The following is a 17,638-nucleotide window of genomic DNA, read 5'->3' as shown; positions in this document are numbered from 1 at the left end:
TTATTTTGCGCCTTGGTTTTTCCACACGCTTCTTGCGACCCTGTTGACTATTTTGAATGAAACGCTTGATTGTTCGATGATCACGCTTCAGAAGCTTTGCAATTTTAAGAGTGCTGCATCCCTCTGCAAGATATCTCACTATTTTTGACTTTTCTGAGCCTGTCAAGTCCTTCTTTTGACCCATTTTGCCAAAGGAAAGGAAGTTGCCTAATAATTATGCACACCTAATATAGGGTGTTGATGTCATTAGACCACACCCCTTCTCATTACAGAGATGCACATCACCTAATATGCTTAATTGGTAGTAGGCTTTCGAGCCTATACAGCTTGGAGTAAGACAACATGCATAAAGAGGATGATGTGGTCAAAATACTAATTTGCCTAATAATTCTGCACTCCCTGTACACAACTTGTTCACATAAACATTATTTAAAAGGGTTTTCAGCGATTTTTTTTTTTTTTTTTTTTTTAGTGATGACCTATTCTCCTGATAGGTCATCAGTATTTGATTGGTGGGTGTCCTACACCTGGGACCCCCATGATCAGCTGTTTTGAGAAGGCAAAGGCTCTCCTGTGAGCGCCGCTGCCTTCTCTCAGCTTACCAAGCACAGCATACATTGTACAATGTATGTATTGTCATACATTGTATAGCGGCTGTGCTTGGTATTGCAGCTTAGCCCCATTCATTTGAATGGAGCTGAGCTTCTCCTAGGCCACGTGACACATGGAAGTGTCGTCACTCGGCCTAGGGAAAGCAGAGAGAAGGCCACGGCGCTGCTGCCTTCTCAAACAGCTGATCGGCGGGGGTGCCAGGTTTCAGACCCCCACTGAACAGATACTGATGACCTATCCTGAGGTCTCAGAAAACCCCTTTAATATATTCAGCACTTGTCCTTACCAATCGAATGATAGTTGTAATAATTTTATTAATAACAACAGGTTTAAGTTCACTTTTTTTTTATAATTACCTTTCAGTACAATCCAAGAATGTAGCAATGTTGCAGCACTCCTAAAGTAGATTAGATAAAAAAATGAATTTATCCACCCAGGCATGAAAAAAAGCCCCAGTGAGCGGCTGAAAACATTGCTCTGGGTGAACGAATTCAGTTTTTTTTATCTACATTGGAGAGCTGTCACATTTTTGGATTGTATACTGTAGCTGAGCTTGAGGTTGCAGTCGCTGCCACACCAGCCCATTATGCTGCTTAGTTCTTGAGCTATTGATGCAGATTTCAGGCACATATAGAAATAAATAAAGCGTTAGGGCATAGTACAGACTGATGCACGGGCAGTTATCAAGTATGAACCAGGCATTCCTGATAATTCTCTAAATCATTGAGTTGAAGTGATTGCTGCATTTAGTTGCAGCAGTCATCTAATCTTTGTGGGGGACAAGTGATTGCTACTGCTCGTCCCCATACAGATTCATTATTTTCAGGCAGATCTGTAGCTGGCAAAACAGTGATTTTATGGGCTGTATAAAAGATGTGATCACCAACGAACTAATGTTTGCTCATTCATCGGGTGATCAGTTGCACTATGTACAAGGGGCAATTATCAGGAACACGTGTTTGTAAGAATGCTTACTCCCAATAATTGCCCCGATTCTCGGCCTGTGTAAAACACAGACCTTATGGGATATGTTTCATTAGAAAGTTGAATTGCTTAAAGGCCATTTGTCACCACATTCCACTATGTCAACCAGTCAGCAATTGTCCATCCTCGCTTGTAAGCAGAGTCCCATGATCTCTTTGGTATCGCCATATATTCTGCTAATCCTCCAGAAAAAAAAGACTTTTTTAGCGCTTCAGGTTCGGTGCACAAGGTTTGGATTATCTAGGAATTCCGTTATGGATTCTGCTACCACGGACCATAAGTTATGGTCCGTGGTAGCGGAATCCATAGTGGGATTCTTAGATAAACCGAACTTTGTACACCGAACCTGAAAACAGAAGTTTGCTCATCCCTTAATAACAGCGCTGCTAGAAACCTATATTAAGCAGAGAAGCAACACAATACACAGGTAAGGCTCTGCTCACATATCATTTAAGCCTTCTGTCTGGATGCCTCTGCAAAGAAAAGCTTGGTCAAAATTGTAAAGTCATGTATATTAGAAAATTGTATGATTTCTTATTACATAAAAAAAAAAATTAAAAATAGAAACTTTAACTTTGGAATACCCTATATAACTCCTATTCACATCCCACTGTGCGGACTACACAGGCAGTACAGGAAGCATGGTAATCCAATGGGGCAGACCCCAGAAATCTGGAAGTAGCAAACATTTAACCTTGGTCCTCCTCACCGGGGTAAGAAGAAAATTCTAGGGTCTACAAGATGGATTTTCTACCATAATAATATTATTGTCTGGTCTCCTTTTCTCTCAGAAAATAAAGGCTTGTGAAAGCTTAGAAGGCTGCTTCTATGTTGTAAAACTACTGAGCAGGAAACCCAGATGCTGGTCACAGTGTGTGGAACTCGCAAGATTGAAGTTTGAAAAGTATTTCAATCACAAGGTCAGCAGATACATGGGTCAACATTGTCTATGTTCCTCATGAAGCTCAGCCAGGCTAGTCGTCGCCTATAATGTATACATTGCTTCATTTATTTGTCTCTTCAACACTTTGAGGCATTTTACAGTCTTTTCATACATGAAGTTACAGCTGATTTATTCAGCCTGTTGGATGGCCTTCTTAATTGCTGTTGCTAGACACCATTTGTCTAATTTCTTTGCTGCAGGCTTAGGATGTTTTTTGAGGTTCAACTCAATGTATTTGTGGTTTGTCCTGCACTTGCCTGCAAAAACATTTAATTACGTTTTAAAGATAACCTGTCTCTATGATAGGCTCCTTGAAATTAGAGTGCCAGTGTGGTGCCCTAATATTATTATACTAATGCAGGGGTAGCCAACTGCTTTTTGTAAAGGTCTACATAACAGGATCTGCTTGAGATGGAGGTCCAAGCTGAGCTCCAAGAGCTGCAAGTGTCTCACACAGACTGGGGGCCATTAAGTTAAAGGGGTTATCCCATCTTAGACAATGGGGGCATATCGCTAGGATATGCCCCCATTGTCTGATAGGTGCGGGACCCACACCTACAAGGAGAACGCCCTCCATTCATTTCTATGGAGCTGTCGAAAATAGCTGAGCTCGGCTATTTCAATCGGCCCCATAGAAATGAATGGGAGCGGTGGCCGCGCATGCGCGGTGCTCTGCCATTCACTTCAATGGGAGAGGCTTATAGTACGTTTGGTACCCCGCAGAGACTCTGCATGCCACTAGGCGGGACCCTGCCCAGTCACTTACTCTGTTGTTATTGATTCTCCCATATTATTGAGTGACTCGGACTGTGGGGGCACTCTGGATAATTTTATGGGGGGTTTAGTGCTCATGTGGCAGGGTCATATGCCAATGTACATCCTATTCCTATACCCAGTCCCCCTCATATGACCCCATGTGTTTCCAGAGAACCAAAAAGCATTCCTGTTGCTTACATAGTGGCGCTCATTTGTGGGTGTAATTGCCCCTGCTATTATGACTCTTAGGGAACCATACTGGTGTTCTTATTTCAGTCGGTCACATTGACATGTTATCATGAGAAGAGCTGTTCCTGTATATTGCAGCATGTTTGAGTAGTATTTTTTGTTCTCCTAGGCTCAGCAGTTATTGCATTCATTCCCTCTTGACACCAGATTAAATGATGGCAGTAAGTACCCACTAATGATGATCATATGCATTGTCTTAATACGTCTTTTGTTTTCCCTCTTAATTGCTTCCATAACCCCTTAGTGACCAGTCTGTTTTGCACATTAGTGACCAATTATTTTCCTTTTTTTTTTTTTTTTTCATCATCACACTCCAAGAGCTATAATTTATTTTTCCATCAATGTATTCGTATGAGGGCTGGTTTTATCCAGAGAATTTGTAGTTCGTAATGGTGCCATTTGGGGGTACACATAACTTTTTGATTAATTTTTAACTCTGGGGGTAATGGAAAAAAAACTGCAATTCCACCGTTGTCTTTTTACATTTTAGATTTAGCGCCTTTCACTTTGCAGCTTAAAGGGGTTGTCCAGCCATTAATATTGATGACCTATCATCAGGATAGGTCATCAGTACATGATGTGCGGGGTCTGAAATCCGGCACCCCACCTGATTAGCTGTTTGAAGAGGAGTCGGCACTCCATGCGAGCACTGCTTCCTGTTCATTACACTGCCCGTCATCTCAGAAGTGAGTGTAGTTACAAGTACCCGCTCCATTCAAGTGAATGGAGAGAGTACTTGTAGTGACATTATGCCACCGCTCCACAGGAGACAAAGCGTAGTGTGAGGACCAGGCAGCAGCGCTCACATGGAGTACCGCCTTCTTGTCTAACAGCTTAGTGGCGGGGGTGCCGGACCCCTGCTGATCACATATTGATGACCTATCCTGACGATAGGTCATCAATATTAGTCACGTAATTTACCCTAGCCGGTTTTACCTTCTGCTCTCTGGCTGAAAGCACTGAGTGTGTGCTCAGGTCCTTGTAGCAGAATCTCTTGTATCTGTGCATGTAAATCACATGACCACCGCCACCTCTTTTCTACGTTGTCCCTTGTTTTCAGGTTGAATCCATGGAAAGCAGGAGGGCCTTGAACTGGGGTGCTCCAGTAAGAAATGAGGGGGTAGGGTTTGGTTTATGTCCCTTTAAAGATTTCTTGAGAGTGGCCAACCCCTTTAAAGAGAGCCTATCACCATGAAATGCAGTGTAATCTTCACGCAGGAGGAGCTGAGCAGAATGATATATAGGTTTGTGGGATAAGATTGAGTAAAACTTGTAATTCATACATTTAAAGGGGTTACCCAGGAATTTATATCGATGACCTATCCTCCAACACCCGGTACCCCTGGCTTTGAGCTCCACAACCTCTTCCTAGGCCTGTGACGTCACTATACATCGGTCACATGGCCTAGTTGCTGCTCACCCCCAATCAAGTCAGTGGGGCTGAGCTGCAATACCAAGCACAGCCTCTATCCTATGTACGGCGCTGTGCTTGGAAAGCTGTTGGGAAGTGGCTGCACTCCCCAGAGCTCCGGTGAGCGTAGCGGCTCCCTGAAACAGCTGATCGGCTGGAGTGTCGGGACTCGGACCTCTGCCTATGTGATAATGATGACCTATCCTGAGGATAGATCATCATTATCATTTCCTGGATAACCGCTTTAAAGGGAATATGTTAAAACCAGATGCATATTCTTTTTCTAATCTATTTTCTAATTGTAGATTTAATAAATTCTGTTCTTAACAGCAATTAGAGATATGCTTTATAGCTGTCACCATGGGCCATAAAACAATGGACAAGAGCTGTCTTATTAACTTCTATGGGAGAGTTTTCTAGGCATGCTCTGTGACCTGTGCAGAGGACAGGAGGGAGTAGATAAGTTGTGATATAACCTATTTTAAGCTATTTTAAAATGTTTTTAAAGTTGTAGAATCGAAGGCCAAAGTTCTTCCCCCGAAGCCTCACGTGACTTCAGACTTGAAGTTTGTCTCCATGAAGCCCATACATTTTAACCTGTCTCCGTACAGCAGAAAAAGACCAAGTAATTGGTCTTTTTCTGATGATACATTCTCTGCTTTTCTGAGCCCAGTTGTACACAGGGCTGTCGTATCAACAATTGTGATCTGTATAAATGTGTATACAGGGGTGGGCTAAAAGGGGCTGTCCCACAAAGAAATATTCTACAGATTTCAAACCAACACCTGGATCTTAATACTTTGTAATTGCATAATTTCTCTGTCCTGCTCACTGAGATGGAAGGACATGCTCCGTTCTATCCTTCCACTGCCACCAGCTGCAGCAGAAAGGAAACACCCCTGAGAAAGAACACGCCCTCTAAGCTTCCAGCTTCAAATAAATCTAGCAGGACAATTGAAGCAATGAATGGTGAGATCTCTGGATCCATGTGAGGTACAGGGCTGGTTCTGGGTTTGTTAGAAAAAGACTGGCACACCCTATATAATCTGTGATTATCATTTTTTACATTAATCATGGGATAACCCCTTTATGAAAATGGGGAGGTTTAAATATATGAAATGCAACATTTACTGAATCTATCAATCTGCTCAGCTCCCTCTGCTCTATAACATGCTGCCTGCAGATTGAATTGCATATCGTAGTGTAGACAGCTGAGGACCATGGTTGGTTGCATCGGTCACATATCCTGGCATGTCCCCACTGCAGTTTATTAAAAAAAAGTGGAAATAGCCCCCGACCAGCGCCGCACAGAAACGGCACTGGAGAACCAGGGAGTATATATATTTTTTATTGTAAGCAAATGTAGGGATTATTATTATTATATCAGTTTCATACGAGATACCTAATTTTATTGATTTGTTAATTCTTCAAAATTCTTTTTTAATGTTTTTAATATTTTTCTATTTTTAGGTTTATTTTGGCAATCTCCAAAGCGACCACCTACTCCAATAGTGTTTGATATAGAGGATCCATTGTAAGTGTATTTAGCTTATGTTTATTGATGGAGGGTTTCTATACATTATATACATTGGTCACATTTGGTGCTGTAAATTGTTTTAGTACTGCGTGATATTTCAGACACTTGTGCTATTGTGGCAGGAGAATTCTTTCTTTTTCCACCTTTCTCCAACAATACAAAGTGGAACAGAGCAACCCAGCTTCTCTGTTGCCCGCCAGTTATGGGGTCACTCGTCGTTCTTGTCTGCTCTTCCATCAGCCTACTACCTCAGCTACTGTATGTGCCACTGACTGAAGGGGTGACCTCTGCTGGTCCCATTGAGAAGCCGAAATGAAGAGGATGAACATGGGTTGAGTATTTCGGGATTAGTTAAGTTATCTCACCTACCTCACGCTGCCCCCCACTCCCCAAATTTACCAAGGCCACAAATTTTGCTGGGGCAAGGACACTTTGTCCACCTCTATCAGGCTCTCTTCTTGAAGGGGTGGTCTCATTGGGGGTATCTTCGTGCCACATTACTGTGACCACCACCCCAACTCCGGTCCTTGGTCTCGTCTTCAAATCAAAAAGCAGTCCTTTTTTTTATCCTGGTAAGATTTAACATACCTATGCAGCCACATTGCTCACTCACATACAGTGGCACTTCTCATTTATTCAGTGCACCAGGCAGTTGCACTCCACCGCTCATTAGGCAAAAAAAGTATGCTGATGCTATACACTGTATCTGACATAGCGTGGCAGTGCTGGATGCTGGGCAGAGTAATTGTGCCATTGCTAGTCTCTACCTGCTATGGTTTCATAGCCTTTGGCACCACCAGTCCTGACAGAGTAATCGCTTTATCACTATGCACTCTATCTGGTATGACTCCACAGTTTTGCATGCATCATATGGCTGCTCCCTTGCCTGGTATTTGCGGAGTGATTGGGCTAACGCTAGATGCTATATCTGTCATGTCTTAGGTTGCTCTGGTGGTATGCAGGCTCATTCCTTTTCAGGAACCTTTCTCAGATGCATGTGTCAGCAATTGACACCCCTTGGGCTACAACTGCAGCTTGTTTCTATGTCCTCTTTTTGTTTCTTTGTCTATTTTGTGTAGACAGCATTTTTTATGTAATCCCGAGATGGACAGGTTTGATATTCCCATCCTGGTTATGTGGTGCCACCTCCTTTTTCAGCTGGAGAAAGGTGCTCAATTCCTTTCTGCAGTAAAAATTCACTACTTCGTATTCCAGTATGTCCACCCTACCAATGCTACCTTATTTTTCTTTATCAACTGAATAATGGCTCCCTGGGGGCCTCATGAAAGTGTTTGCGACAGTCATTGCAATTCCCTGGTTTGGACTGATTCTGCTCACTCCACACTTGGACGTCATCCCAGTAAATATAGGCTCCCTCCCATGCTCTTTAACATAGGAGGTAGCCTGTTATTTTGGTCATTTTTCTGCCAAACAAATATTCTTTCTTAGTAGGGTATTCTTTACAGGGTCTTCCCAAAATCTTCCCTCCAAGGAAATTGCTCCTTACTTTCAGTGCCGCACTCGCCCTCTTCAGAAGTTCTGATCTGTTGTGATTGTTCTTCTTTATCTTCATATTCTTCTCTGATAATATGTTGCTCTCTTTTTCTTTGGGCCTATGTTCCCCGATCATTCCCTGGTGTTTGTTAGTTTTTCTCCCCTTAGGGCTGCCAGGCTTATCCAGTCTGACGAGGTCACCCGCAGCTTGTCAGGGCTACCATCATTACCCACTATAACATTACCCACGATAATGTGCCCACTATGGATTAGAGCTCTGTCTGCAGCTCATACCTTGGTAGTTGTTCACTTGGTGGTAGATTATCTCAGTAGACCACCCGGTTCCAGGAAAAGGTCCTCTTATCCCTGTGGATGCATTGATCCCCCCTTGCATTAAGTACATCTTTATGTACGTCTTCTCTCTTCTGCTTTTCCCCCTAAATTTCAGTTATTGGCAGAGGTCATATATTTTGGGCCAATGACCAAGGATGTTTGTTTCCTAGGGAACTTCTGGTTTCTTCCTCTTCCGTTGATTCCATCTGCCTGAGATCTACTGGCTTTTTCAAGAGGACTTATTCCTTCTCTGTTGAAGGTCAGGATTCCTTACACCTAGGGCTTCCTTCTGGTAATGCAAGGGACAGTTTCTTTCTCCTGTCCCTTTCATTTTCTTTGTTCTCCAGCAGAGGTTGAATCTGGGGCTTTGCTTTAGCTTACCCCCACGCATGTGTATACTCCAATGGTTGGCCCATCTGGCTTCCCTTGCAGTCACCCTTTGTCTTTGGAACCTTTACTTGGGCTTTGGGCCAGGTAGGTTTCTCTTCATTCTCTAAGCAGGTTTTCTCTCCAAATCTTTCTTAGTTGGTAGCCATTTTTGGTCTCTTCCATTCAATGAATGCCTGTGTTGGCAGTTCTTGTATGTTTGCCTGGTTTTCCTTCTGCCCTACGGAATTGTCTCAGGAGATCTGTATGTTCTGCTCTCCAGGCCTCTAACAGCCTCCGTCTGCTGGTCTAACACTAATATAATTTCCTGGATCAGCATGTATCGGGCCACTACCTCGCGTTCTCTTCAGAACTCTCATTTCTATAGGATGCATACTCTGTCAGCTTCAGATGTTTTTCCCAGTTGCTTGGTTCCTCATCTAGCAGTCAATGAGCAGACCAGTTATGCTCAGTTTCATTGTTCCCTCCCACTGGGACTGTGTTAGCTAGTTCCACAGTCTCCTGTGTCCCCTAATCAAACAAGCAAGAAAAAGAGTAGCTTTTGTGACTCGATGGTAAAATTCTTTTCTCCCTGATTTAATTAGGCATCTATTGGTTTTGCTTGATGGGTTCCACCTGTCTGTGGTTCTGACCCATCAATGGCGTTATCTGGTTTACTGTTTACCTTCTGTTGTCTTCTCCTGTCTGCTCCTACTGTTTGCATACAAACTGAATAGCTTAGTGTCTGCAGGAGTGGTATAGCTGATGGAAGGAGAAGCTTACACTTTTTCTTCTTAGTGTCGTTTCCTAGTGGCAGCAGCTATACCCAGGGTCTCCTGTGTCCCCCAGTGAACTTGGCGAGAAAAGTATTTACATGTGGTCACTATATGTGCCGCTATTTGAGCTCTATATACACCAAAAAGCTTCATGTGAAGTGATGGACCTCTCTTCATGTACCATGCCATGCTTCAGAAATTGTTCAGGAATGGATTAAGGAACATGAACAAAATGTTCAAGGTGATTTCCCAGATATCATTCTACGTGAGCATATTTCAGATAGGCTACAACAATAAGGCTACTTTCACACTAGCGTTTCTCTTTTCCGGTATTGAGATCCGTCAGAGGATCTCAATACCAGAGAAAAACACTTCAGTTTTGTCCCCATTCATTGTCAATGGGGACAAAACGTAACTGAACATAACGGAATGCTCCAAAAAGCATTCCGTTCTCATATCGGAGAGCAAACTGCAGCAAGCTCAATGGTTTAGATGACGGATCCGTCTTGGCTATGTTAAAGATAATACAACCAGATCCGTTCATAACGGATGCAGATGGTTGTATTATCAGTAACGAAAGTGCTTTTGCTGAGCACTTTCGTTACTGAAAGACGCTAGTGTGATTAGATTCATGGAATCTCAGTCTTGCAACTTACAGGATCTGCTGCAACATCTTGGTGCCACCTTCAGAGATCTTAAGTCTATGCATCATGTTTTGGCAGTACAAGGGGGACCTATACAATATTAGGCGGGCGGTTTTAATGCTATGGCTGATCTGTATGCATCTAAGTTTATAACCACTTTAACTGAGGTGTAAGTATGTTGTTCACAAAATGTACTCACGCGGTTTGTCCTTTGTATAGGCATTTCAGCTTTATACTCAGCGCAGCCAAGCTATATGCAAACATTTATGCCATCAAGTTCACGGAAAAGGTAAACTACTTTAATCATACCAGGGTTTCTTAACTTATGTTTTTCATACTCATTAATGAGTTTATTTCTTATTTGTCCAGTTTGTGCTGTATTCGCTTTGTTGTGTGTTTCATAGCAAGTTCTAGTAGAGGCCATGTTTCAGGAAGAATGTCAGCTTGCAGCGATGGATATAACAACACTTTCCAGTTCCACTGCATTTTAGCATAAATGAATTATGAAAAATTATTTTTTGAAATCACATTTATGCATTAATGTGAAAATATCTCATTCATGAAGACTGATCTCAGGCCACAACAGATTTTAGAATTAAAGGTTTTCTTAGAGAGCCTAGAAGACCGGTTTAGACAGCTCGATAAAAACTGATTATTATTGAGAAGGAAGTGTTCCTTCCCGACAATTGGCTGCTTGTCAGTGGAGGTGAAGCATTGATCACCTCCACGGTATGGGGATGAGCAATGGCTACTTCCATCACTCATCCTCGTACAGCTCCATTGTTTATCGGCAGTAGGGTATGGTTTATATCACATGATCTGCTGCCCAGAAACTATGATTTAGGTGTCCACGTGAACAATTGTTTCACCCAATAAAAAAGCATTTTGCTTGATCATCGTGTGATCGACGGCAACTTTACACTGGCATTATTGGGAATGAGCGTGTAAATCCAACATTAAGGTGGCTTCACACTGCCCAATTGTCCGGCAGATTATCATGGACGAATGAATACTTGTTCCCCTTAATCTGCCCGTGTAAAGGTGCTTTAAATAGACCTGTCTTGGGGACACACTCCCTTTAAATATTCCATAAAGTCTCTATTTTTTAATTGTGTTATGATCCAAGCACAGATACCTCACCAATGAGATTTCCTCACTTATGTCTATAACATATCCAAAAATTATTTTGAGTGGATTCCTCCTTTGGAAAAAGGTTTTCAGATTGCTTCAAATATTATTTAAGTGAATTGCAGAACTTAAACTTGCCCCCACGGGTGTCGAATTCAGAGTCAATTTTTAAATTAAATATCACAGATGTGAAAACAGCAAATCTTTATAACTGTGAAGTTTGCACTTGTTACGCACCACTCATTATTTATGTATTTTTACTACACTATATGTGCTTTTTTTCCCCTTAACTAACCCAAAATTAAATCCCCAGTTTAACTTGATAGACATATGTGTTTTTTTTTTTTACTTTACTGCGTGACTGAAATGTGGATAAATGGCACGTCCGTGCAGGCAAACTTGTTTTTCTTGTCTTTATGACAAACTTTCACAGATGAAATCCTATATGAATTCCTCAAAACTGCATTTTTCTACTCGGATTTACCCAATCGTACATGGTTGTAGCACAGAGAGCATCATTACTGGTTCTTCTACCCTTGACATGAGCTTAATGAATTTGACTGGGCATTTTATATACATTAGATCATTCGCCAGACCCCTGAAATCAGCTAGTTCAGCCAACCTAGATGTAATGTGCTGTAGTCTGCTTCACAATGATATATTATGTCCTTACTGTTAATATGCTTCCAGGATTTGTCACTGGACATTATAAGGAAAACAATAGCAGGAGTGAACATCAAAGAATTTACGCCATCAAACAAGGTATGTGTATTCATTCTGTCCGAAACTTGAGGATGTCCTTTTATTTTAAAGAGGAACTAAAGCCAGAGTCCAAACAGAAAAAAAAGAACCAACAAAACGTAACATAATTTTCTTGTGTGTCTTTGTTATTTGCTCGTGTTTTGTTAGGGTACTTTTACACTTGCGGCAGGACGGATCCGACATGCTGTTCACCATGTCGGATCCGTCCTGCGGCTATTTCGCCGGACCGCCGCTCCGTCCCCATTGACTATAATGGGGATGGGGGCGGAGCTCGGGCGGAGCTACAGCGGTGCACGGCGAAAGCCGCCGGACTAAAAAGCCTGACATGCAGTAATTTTAGTCCGGCGGCCTTTCGCCGTGCTGCGCCGGAGCTCCGCCCCCGTCCCCATTATAGTCAATGGGGAAGGAGCGGCGGTCCGGCGAAATAGCCGCAGGACGGATCCGACATGGTGAACAGCATGTCGGATCCGTCCTGCCGCAAGTGTGAAAGTAGCCTTAGATATCACAGTTGCAGACCATGAAAAATACAATATAAAAGCAGTGCTTGTTCTCTCGGGCTGCAGCCATATCACCTCCCTCTCCCCCCTCTCATGCTAGTGCACGTGAGCCAGGAAGTATAGGAGGTGGCTGGGTTTTGTCTGGATAACTATTGTCTACTCAGCCACCATTTTATTAGAAGAAATCTCCTAGTTAGTAATAGCACAAAATAGATTTGTTTACAACCATGTGGAGCTGTTATAGATGGCTGGAGTGGAATGAGCAAGTTGAAAAGGTTGGGAGGCGGACGATAGATCTCAGGAGAGTGGGAGGGAAAGTAGCTGTGGGGACCAAGAGCAGGGACACCTATAGCAGTGAAAGCAGATCGATCTGCTGACATTTCAGTGTGTCTGGTTAAGCCCTGTCCCTCTCCTGAACTTCCTGTTCAGTGTGTTTGTGTGATATCAGGCACGTTCACCTAGCCATTCTGTATCTGAAAATAGAGGAGAGTGGAGAAAAAAAATTCACTCCTAAACTGCTTATGACAACAGTTTGGGGAGCAACTTGTAGCCATGGCTGCGTATGCACTATGGAATTGAATGCAATTGTGATATTTTTGTTTTTCAGGGTTTAGTTTCCCTTTAAGCAGCTAAGTTCCATTCACATGACTGACCAATGGCATGGCTTATTAAGCTATAGAAAAAATAATACACTGCCTGTCCTCAGCTCTCCATGTGCTGGCAAGAAAAACGTATTATGCCAGTGTCAAACTGTGTGGGGACACACCGTTTTGACAAGGAAAATGGTAACACCCAGTTGTCAATGTATTCAGAGGAATAACTGGAAAGATGCTCCAGTATTATTTTTATTAGGAAAACATATGTCAAGAGAGCTGACAGTTCTTCCTTAAAGGTGCTGTCCGACCTTGGGGTTGATAAACCTGGGGTCTTAACCTATGCACTGAACATAAAAAAAAAAAAAAACATTTACCTGTCCACCGGTCATGCTGCTGCTCTATTCCAGGCCACTTCCAGTCCCCACCGGACCAGAAAGCTTGTGACCTGTGGTCAGTCACAGGCCTCAGCAGTCAGAGCAGCTGTGATATAGTGCTCAAGCCACTGTGACCTTTGAGGCCTGTGATTGATTGCAGCAGTCATGGGACCAAGCTGCTTCCTGGTCCAGCATGGACCCAAAGTGGGCAGGAACAGAGCATTGATGGGAAGGCAGACAGTTAAGTGGGGGTTTTATGTTCAGGTGCACAACTTAGGTCCTCAGGGCTTTTTGGCTTGTATGCAAATGTTTATTCCAAAACTATTTGCTTTGTTCCCTGTTGGCTTGTAAGGTCTGCATACAGTTCCCGACCGCCCATAGACTATAAACATCCTGGGCAGTGGGGACTTACCTCTGAATGGACGTTTTAGATATTGCAGCTGCATGCTAATCGTACAGCTGCTAAACATGGGGGCCTGCTGTCAGTGAGGGCTGTCCATAGAGAAGGCAGGGACAGTGTCCCCAGTGTCCCTGCCTTCCTGATTGCTGTATATACAGCACTGAACAAATAAAGATCAGGAAGCATTATGCCGCTTTCTGTTCTGGCCCCAGTGACCGCTGAGGCTGGGAGACTATAGGAGCTGCTAGGTTTTACCAGACCTACATAAGCTCTGCAGTGAGGCTGTATAGTGCTGTACAACCCCTGTGGGGGCTGTATTTCCCCTGTAACTGCTTCTACTATGTCAGCCCAAGTTACAGGAGAAATCGGCAGTATTTAAAGGGTTTCTACCACCAGAAATACTGTTATGTAGCTGACTGACATTAGCGATGCGCTAATGTCAGCACTACATAACAGTATGTTTCTAACATTAGTCCCTGCAGCCGTTTTTGTAAAAAAAAGCACTTTTATTATATGCTAATGAGCCTCTAGGTGCTATGTGGGCGTAAAATCAGCACCTAGAGGCTCCGTCTACTCACGCTTTATCCCGCCCAGGTCCCCTGTTCTGCCCGCCCAGCTCCTCTTGATTGATGCCACGGTCCACCGCATCGTTGACGAAATCCCGCGCCTGCGCCGTTCACTTCTGTCTTCTGTGCAGGCACAGTGAGTGAATGATGCGATCCTGGCGCCGGATTCTTCACTGCGCCTGCGCCGACTACGTCACAGTGAGGAAGCCGGCATCAGGAGAGCGGCCGGCACTCACTGCGCCGAAGACAGAAGTGAACGGCGCAGGTGCGGGATTTCGTCAATGATGCGGTGGACCATGGCATCAATCAAGAGGAGCTGGGCGGGCAGAACAGGGGACCTGGGCGGGATAAAGCGTGAGTCGACGGAGCCTCTAGGTGCTGATTTTATGCCCACATAGCACCTAGAGGCTCATTAGCATATAATAGTGCTTTTTTTTACAAAAACGGCTGCAGGGACTAATGTTAGAAACATACTGTTATGTAGTGCTGACATTAGCGCATCGCTATATCAGTCAGCTACATAACAGTATTTCTAGTGGTAGAAACCCTTTAAAAAAAGAAAAGTTAAATGTCCCCCATAGGTCTTGTATGACCTTATTGGGGGCACAAACTGTGAAAAAAAATAAAAGTAAAATGTAGTAAACATAAAATAAAAAGTAAAAAGATTTTGTAAAAATATAGTTTAAAAAGCCCTTTTCTCCTTAGCAAGCCATTTATTATAATAAAAAAATAGAATAAAAAAATATTAATTAGACATATTGGGTATCAGTGCATCTGTAACTACCTGCTGTATAAAAATATCACATGATCTACCTCATCAGGTGAACACCATCAAAAATAAATAAATAAAAACTGTGCCAAAACAGCAATTTTTGGTCAAAAAAAGAGTAATGATCAAAAAGTGAGAAAATGGTGATGCAAAAACATGATTTTTATTTTCAAAAATGTTTTTATTGTATAAAACTGAAAAAATATAAAGATAGACATATTTGTTGTTGCCACGTCCATAATGACCAGCTCTATAAAAATATCACATGATCCATCTCGTCAGGTGGTCAAAGTAAAAAAAATAAACAGCTATTTTTTGGTCACATTGCCTCCCAAAAACCAAGTGATCAAAAAGTCATATGTAGCCCAAAATGGTACCAATAAAAACCACTGTCTGTCCTACAAAAGGCAAGCCCTCGGACACCTCAGACACCTATGTTTGCACCTATGTTTGCAGAAAAATAAAAATGGTATGGATGTTAATATATGATTTTAATAAAAAGACATTTTATGATGCAAAAGTAGTAAAAGATGGAAAAAAAAACTATATAAATCTGGTATCACTATAATTGTATTAACACGCAGAATCAAGTTAACATATCAACACTGACCTCCAACAAACTGAGGTAGAAAGCAATCAAAAAGCCAAATGTACCCCAAAAGAGTGCCAATAAAAACTATGGCAAATTCCATGTTAGAAAATTCAGATACCACTCCTCCATTCTGAGAATTACTGTGTTCCCAAACAGAAGTTTACAAGCACATATGGGGTGTTGCCATATTCAGGACAATATGTGTGACAAATTATCAAGTGCATTTTTTCCTGTTACCTCTTGTGAAAATGAATAATCTGGTGCTTTTATTGTAAAAAAAATTATTTTTCATTTTCACAGCCAAGTACTTATTCATTCTATCAAACCCCTGTGGGTTCAAAACACTTACTATAGCCCGCAATAAATTCTTTGAGAGTTGTAGTTTCCTATATGGGGTTTCTTTTGGGGGGTTTCACTGTAGGTGTACCTCAGGGTCTCTTCAAATGCAACATAGCACCCGAAAACCATTCTAGCAGTATCTGCCCTCCAAAACCATATGGCGCTCCTTCCCTTCCGAGCCCTGCGGTGTGCTCATACAGCGGTTTGTGCTGCCGAATCACAGTAATAAATATTGAGATTTGTTTTGCTGTTAACCCTTGCTGTGTTACAGGAAAAAATTTATTGAAATATTCCAAAGTTATTACCACATAAAGTAATACATGTCAGATTTGCAAAATTAGGCTTGGTCAGGAAGGGGGTAAATGGCCCGGTGTGGAAGTGGTTAAGAATATTGGGTGAGATTTATCAAACTGGTGTAAAGCAGAACTGGCTTAGTTGCCCATAGCAACTAATCAGATTCCACCTTTTATTTTCCAAACGAGCTGTGAAAAATGAAAGGTGGAATATGATTGGTTGCTATGGGCAACTAAGCCAGTTCTACTTTACACCAGTTTGATAAATCTTTACCATTGACTATTAGGCTACATTCACACAGCCGTTGTTTTAGTTCACATCCGAGCCGCATTTTTTGCTGCTCGGGTGCGGACCTATTCACTTCAATGGAATCGCAAAAGATGTGAACAGCACCATAAAAAAAATAGAATATGTCCTATTCTTGTCTGTTTTGCGGACAAGAATAGGCATTTCTATAATGGGCCGCCTGTTCCGTTTTGCAAATTGCGGAAGGCACAGGGGCGGCATTCGTGTTTTGCGGATCCGCAATTTGCGGACAGCTAATCATGTCACGGCCGTGTGAATGTAGCCTTAAAGTGCAAGTCACAATAATTTCTTTAAGTTTGTTTTTTTCCCCATCTTGGGCAATCCATAATTCAAGTTCTGTGTAGATTGCAAACAGTTTGTTATTCCTGCTATAGAAGTGACCGTTCTTTCTGCTTCTGCTATATTCCAATAAACTCTTTATCATTATGTTCTTTTTAATACCCAAAAACTATTTTTTGTCAATTCTTGTAGATTGTAGAAACAGATGAAAATGCAAAGAAGCCTGATCAAATCCTAGTGAGCAGTGAAGATGAGAGGCTGGCTGTCATGCAGTTAGAAAGAGTCATTGAAGAGGGCCAAACCTCACAAGGTCAGTTTTGTGATTACTCCAGAACCCCTCTAGGGGCAGCTTGTTGGGAGTCCCTGGATGTTCATTATTCAGTAGAGTGATGATTTATGTATACGGACAATTTCTTTACCCCGGTAGAGGACCTTCAAATGAAGATGCTATCGTTTGAAAAGGATGATGACCGCAATGAACATATCAACTTTATCACAGCGGTGTCCAACTTGAGAGCAAACATGTATAGCATTGAACCAGCTGACAGACTGAAGACCAAGCGCATTGCGGGGAAGATTATTCCAGCTATAGCTACAGCTACGGCAGCGGTGTCTGGCCTGGTTAGTGAGA

At 42.4% G+C, this 17,638-nt stretch overlaps 1 protein-coding gene across 1 annotated transcript in view; it reads left to right on the top strand.

Moving 5' to 3' along the window:
• The window catches only part of UBA6 (ubiquitin like modifier activating enzyme 6), an 89,446-nt gene that overhangs the window by 55,212 nt on the left and 16,596 nt on the right, over positions 1 to 17,638 (top strand). Inside the window, exons 23-29 of the mRNA XM_040418051.1 lie at positions 2,388 to 2,516; positions 3,654 to 3,705; positions 6,426 to 6,489; positions 10,325 to 10,394; positions 11,924 to 11,995; positions 17,200 to 17,317; positions 17,435 to 17,628. Of these exons, the coding sequence (XP_040273985.1) occupies positions 2,388 to 2,516; positions 3,654 to 3,705; positions 6,426 to 6,489; positions 10,325 to 10,394; positions 11,924 to 11,995; positions 17,200 to 17,317; positions 17,435 to 17,628 (699 nt within the window). The remainder of the gene's footprint in view (positions 1 to 2,387; positions 2,517 to 3,653; positions 3,706 to 6,425; positions 6,490 to 10,324; positions 10,395 to 11,923; positions 11,996 to 17,199; positions 17,318 to 17,434; positions 17,629 to 17,638) is intronic.

The sequence above is a fragment of the Bufo bufo genome, chromosome 2, assembly GCF_905171765.1.
Source record: "Bufo bufo chromosome 2, aBufBuf1.1, whole genome shotgun sequence".
In the NCBI taxonomy this organism is placed as follows: Eukaryota; Metazoa; Chordata; class Amphibia; order Anura; family Bufonidae; genus Bufo; species Bufo bufo.
This window is presented reverse-complemented; position numbering and strand designations above follow the sequence as displayed.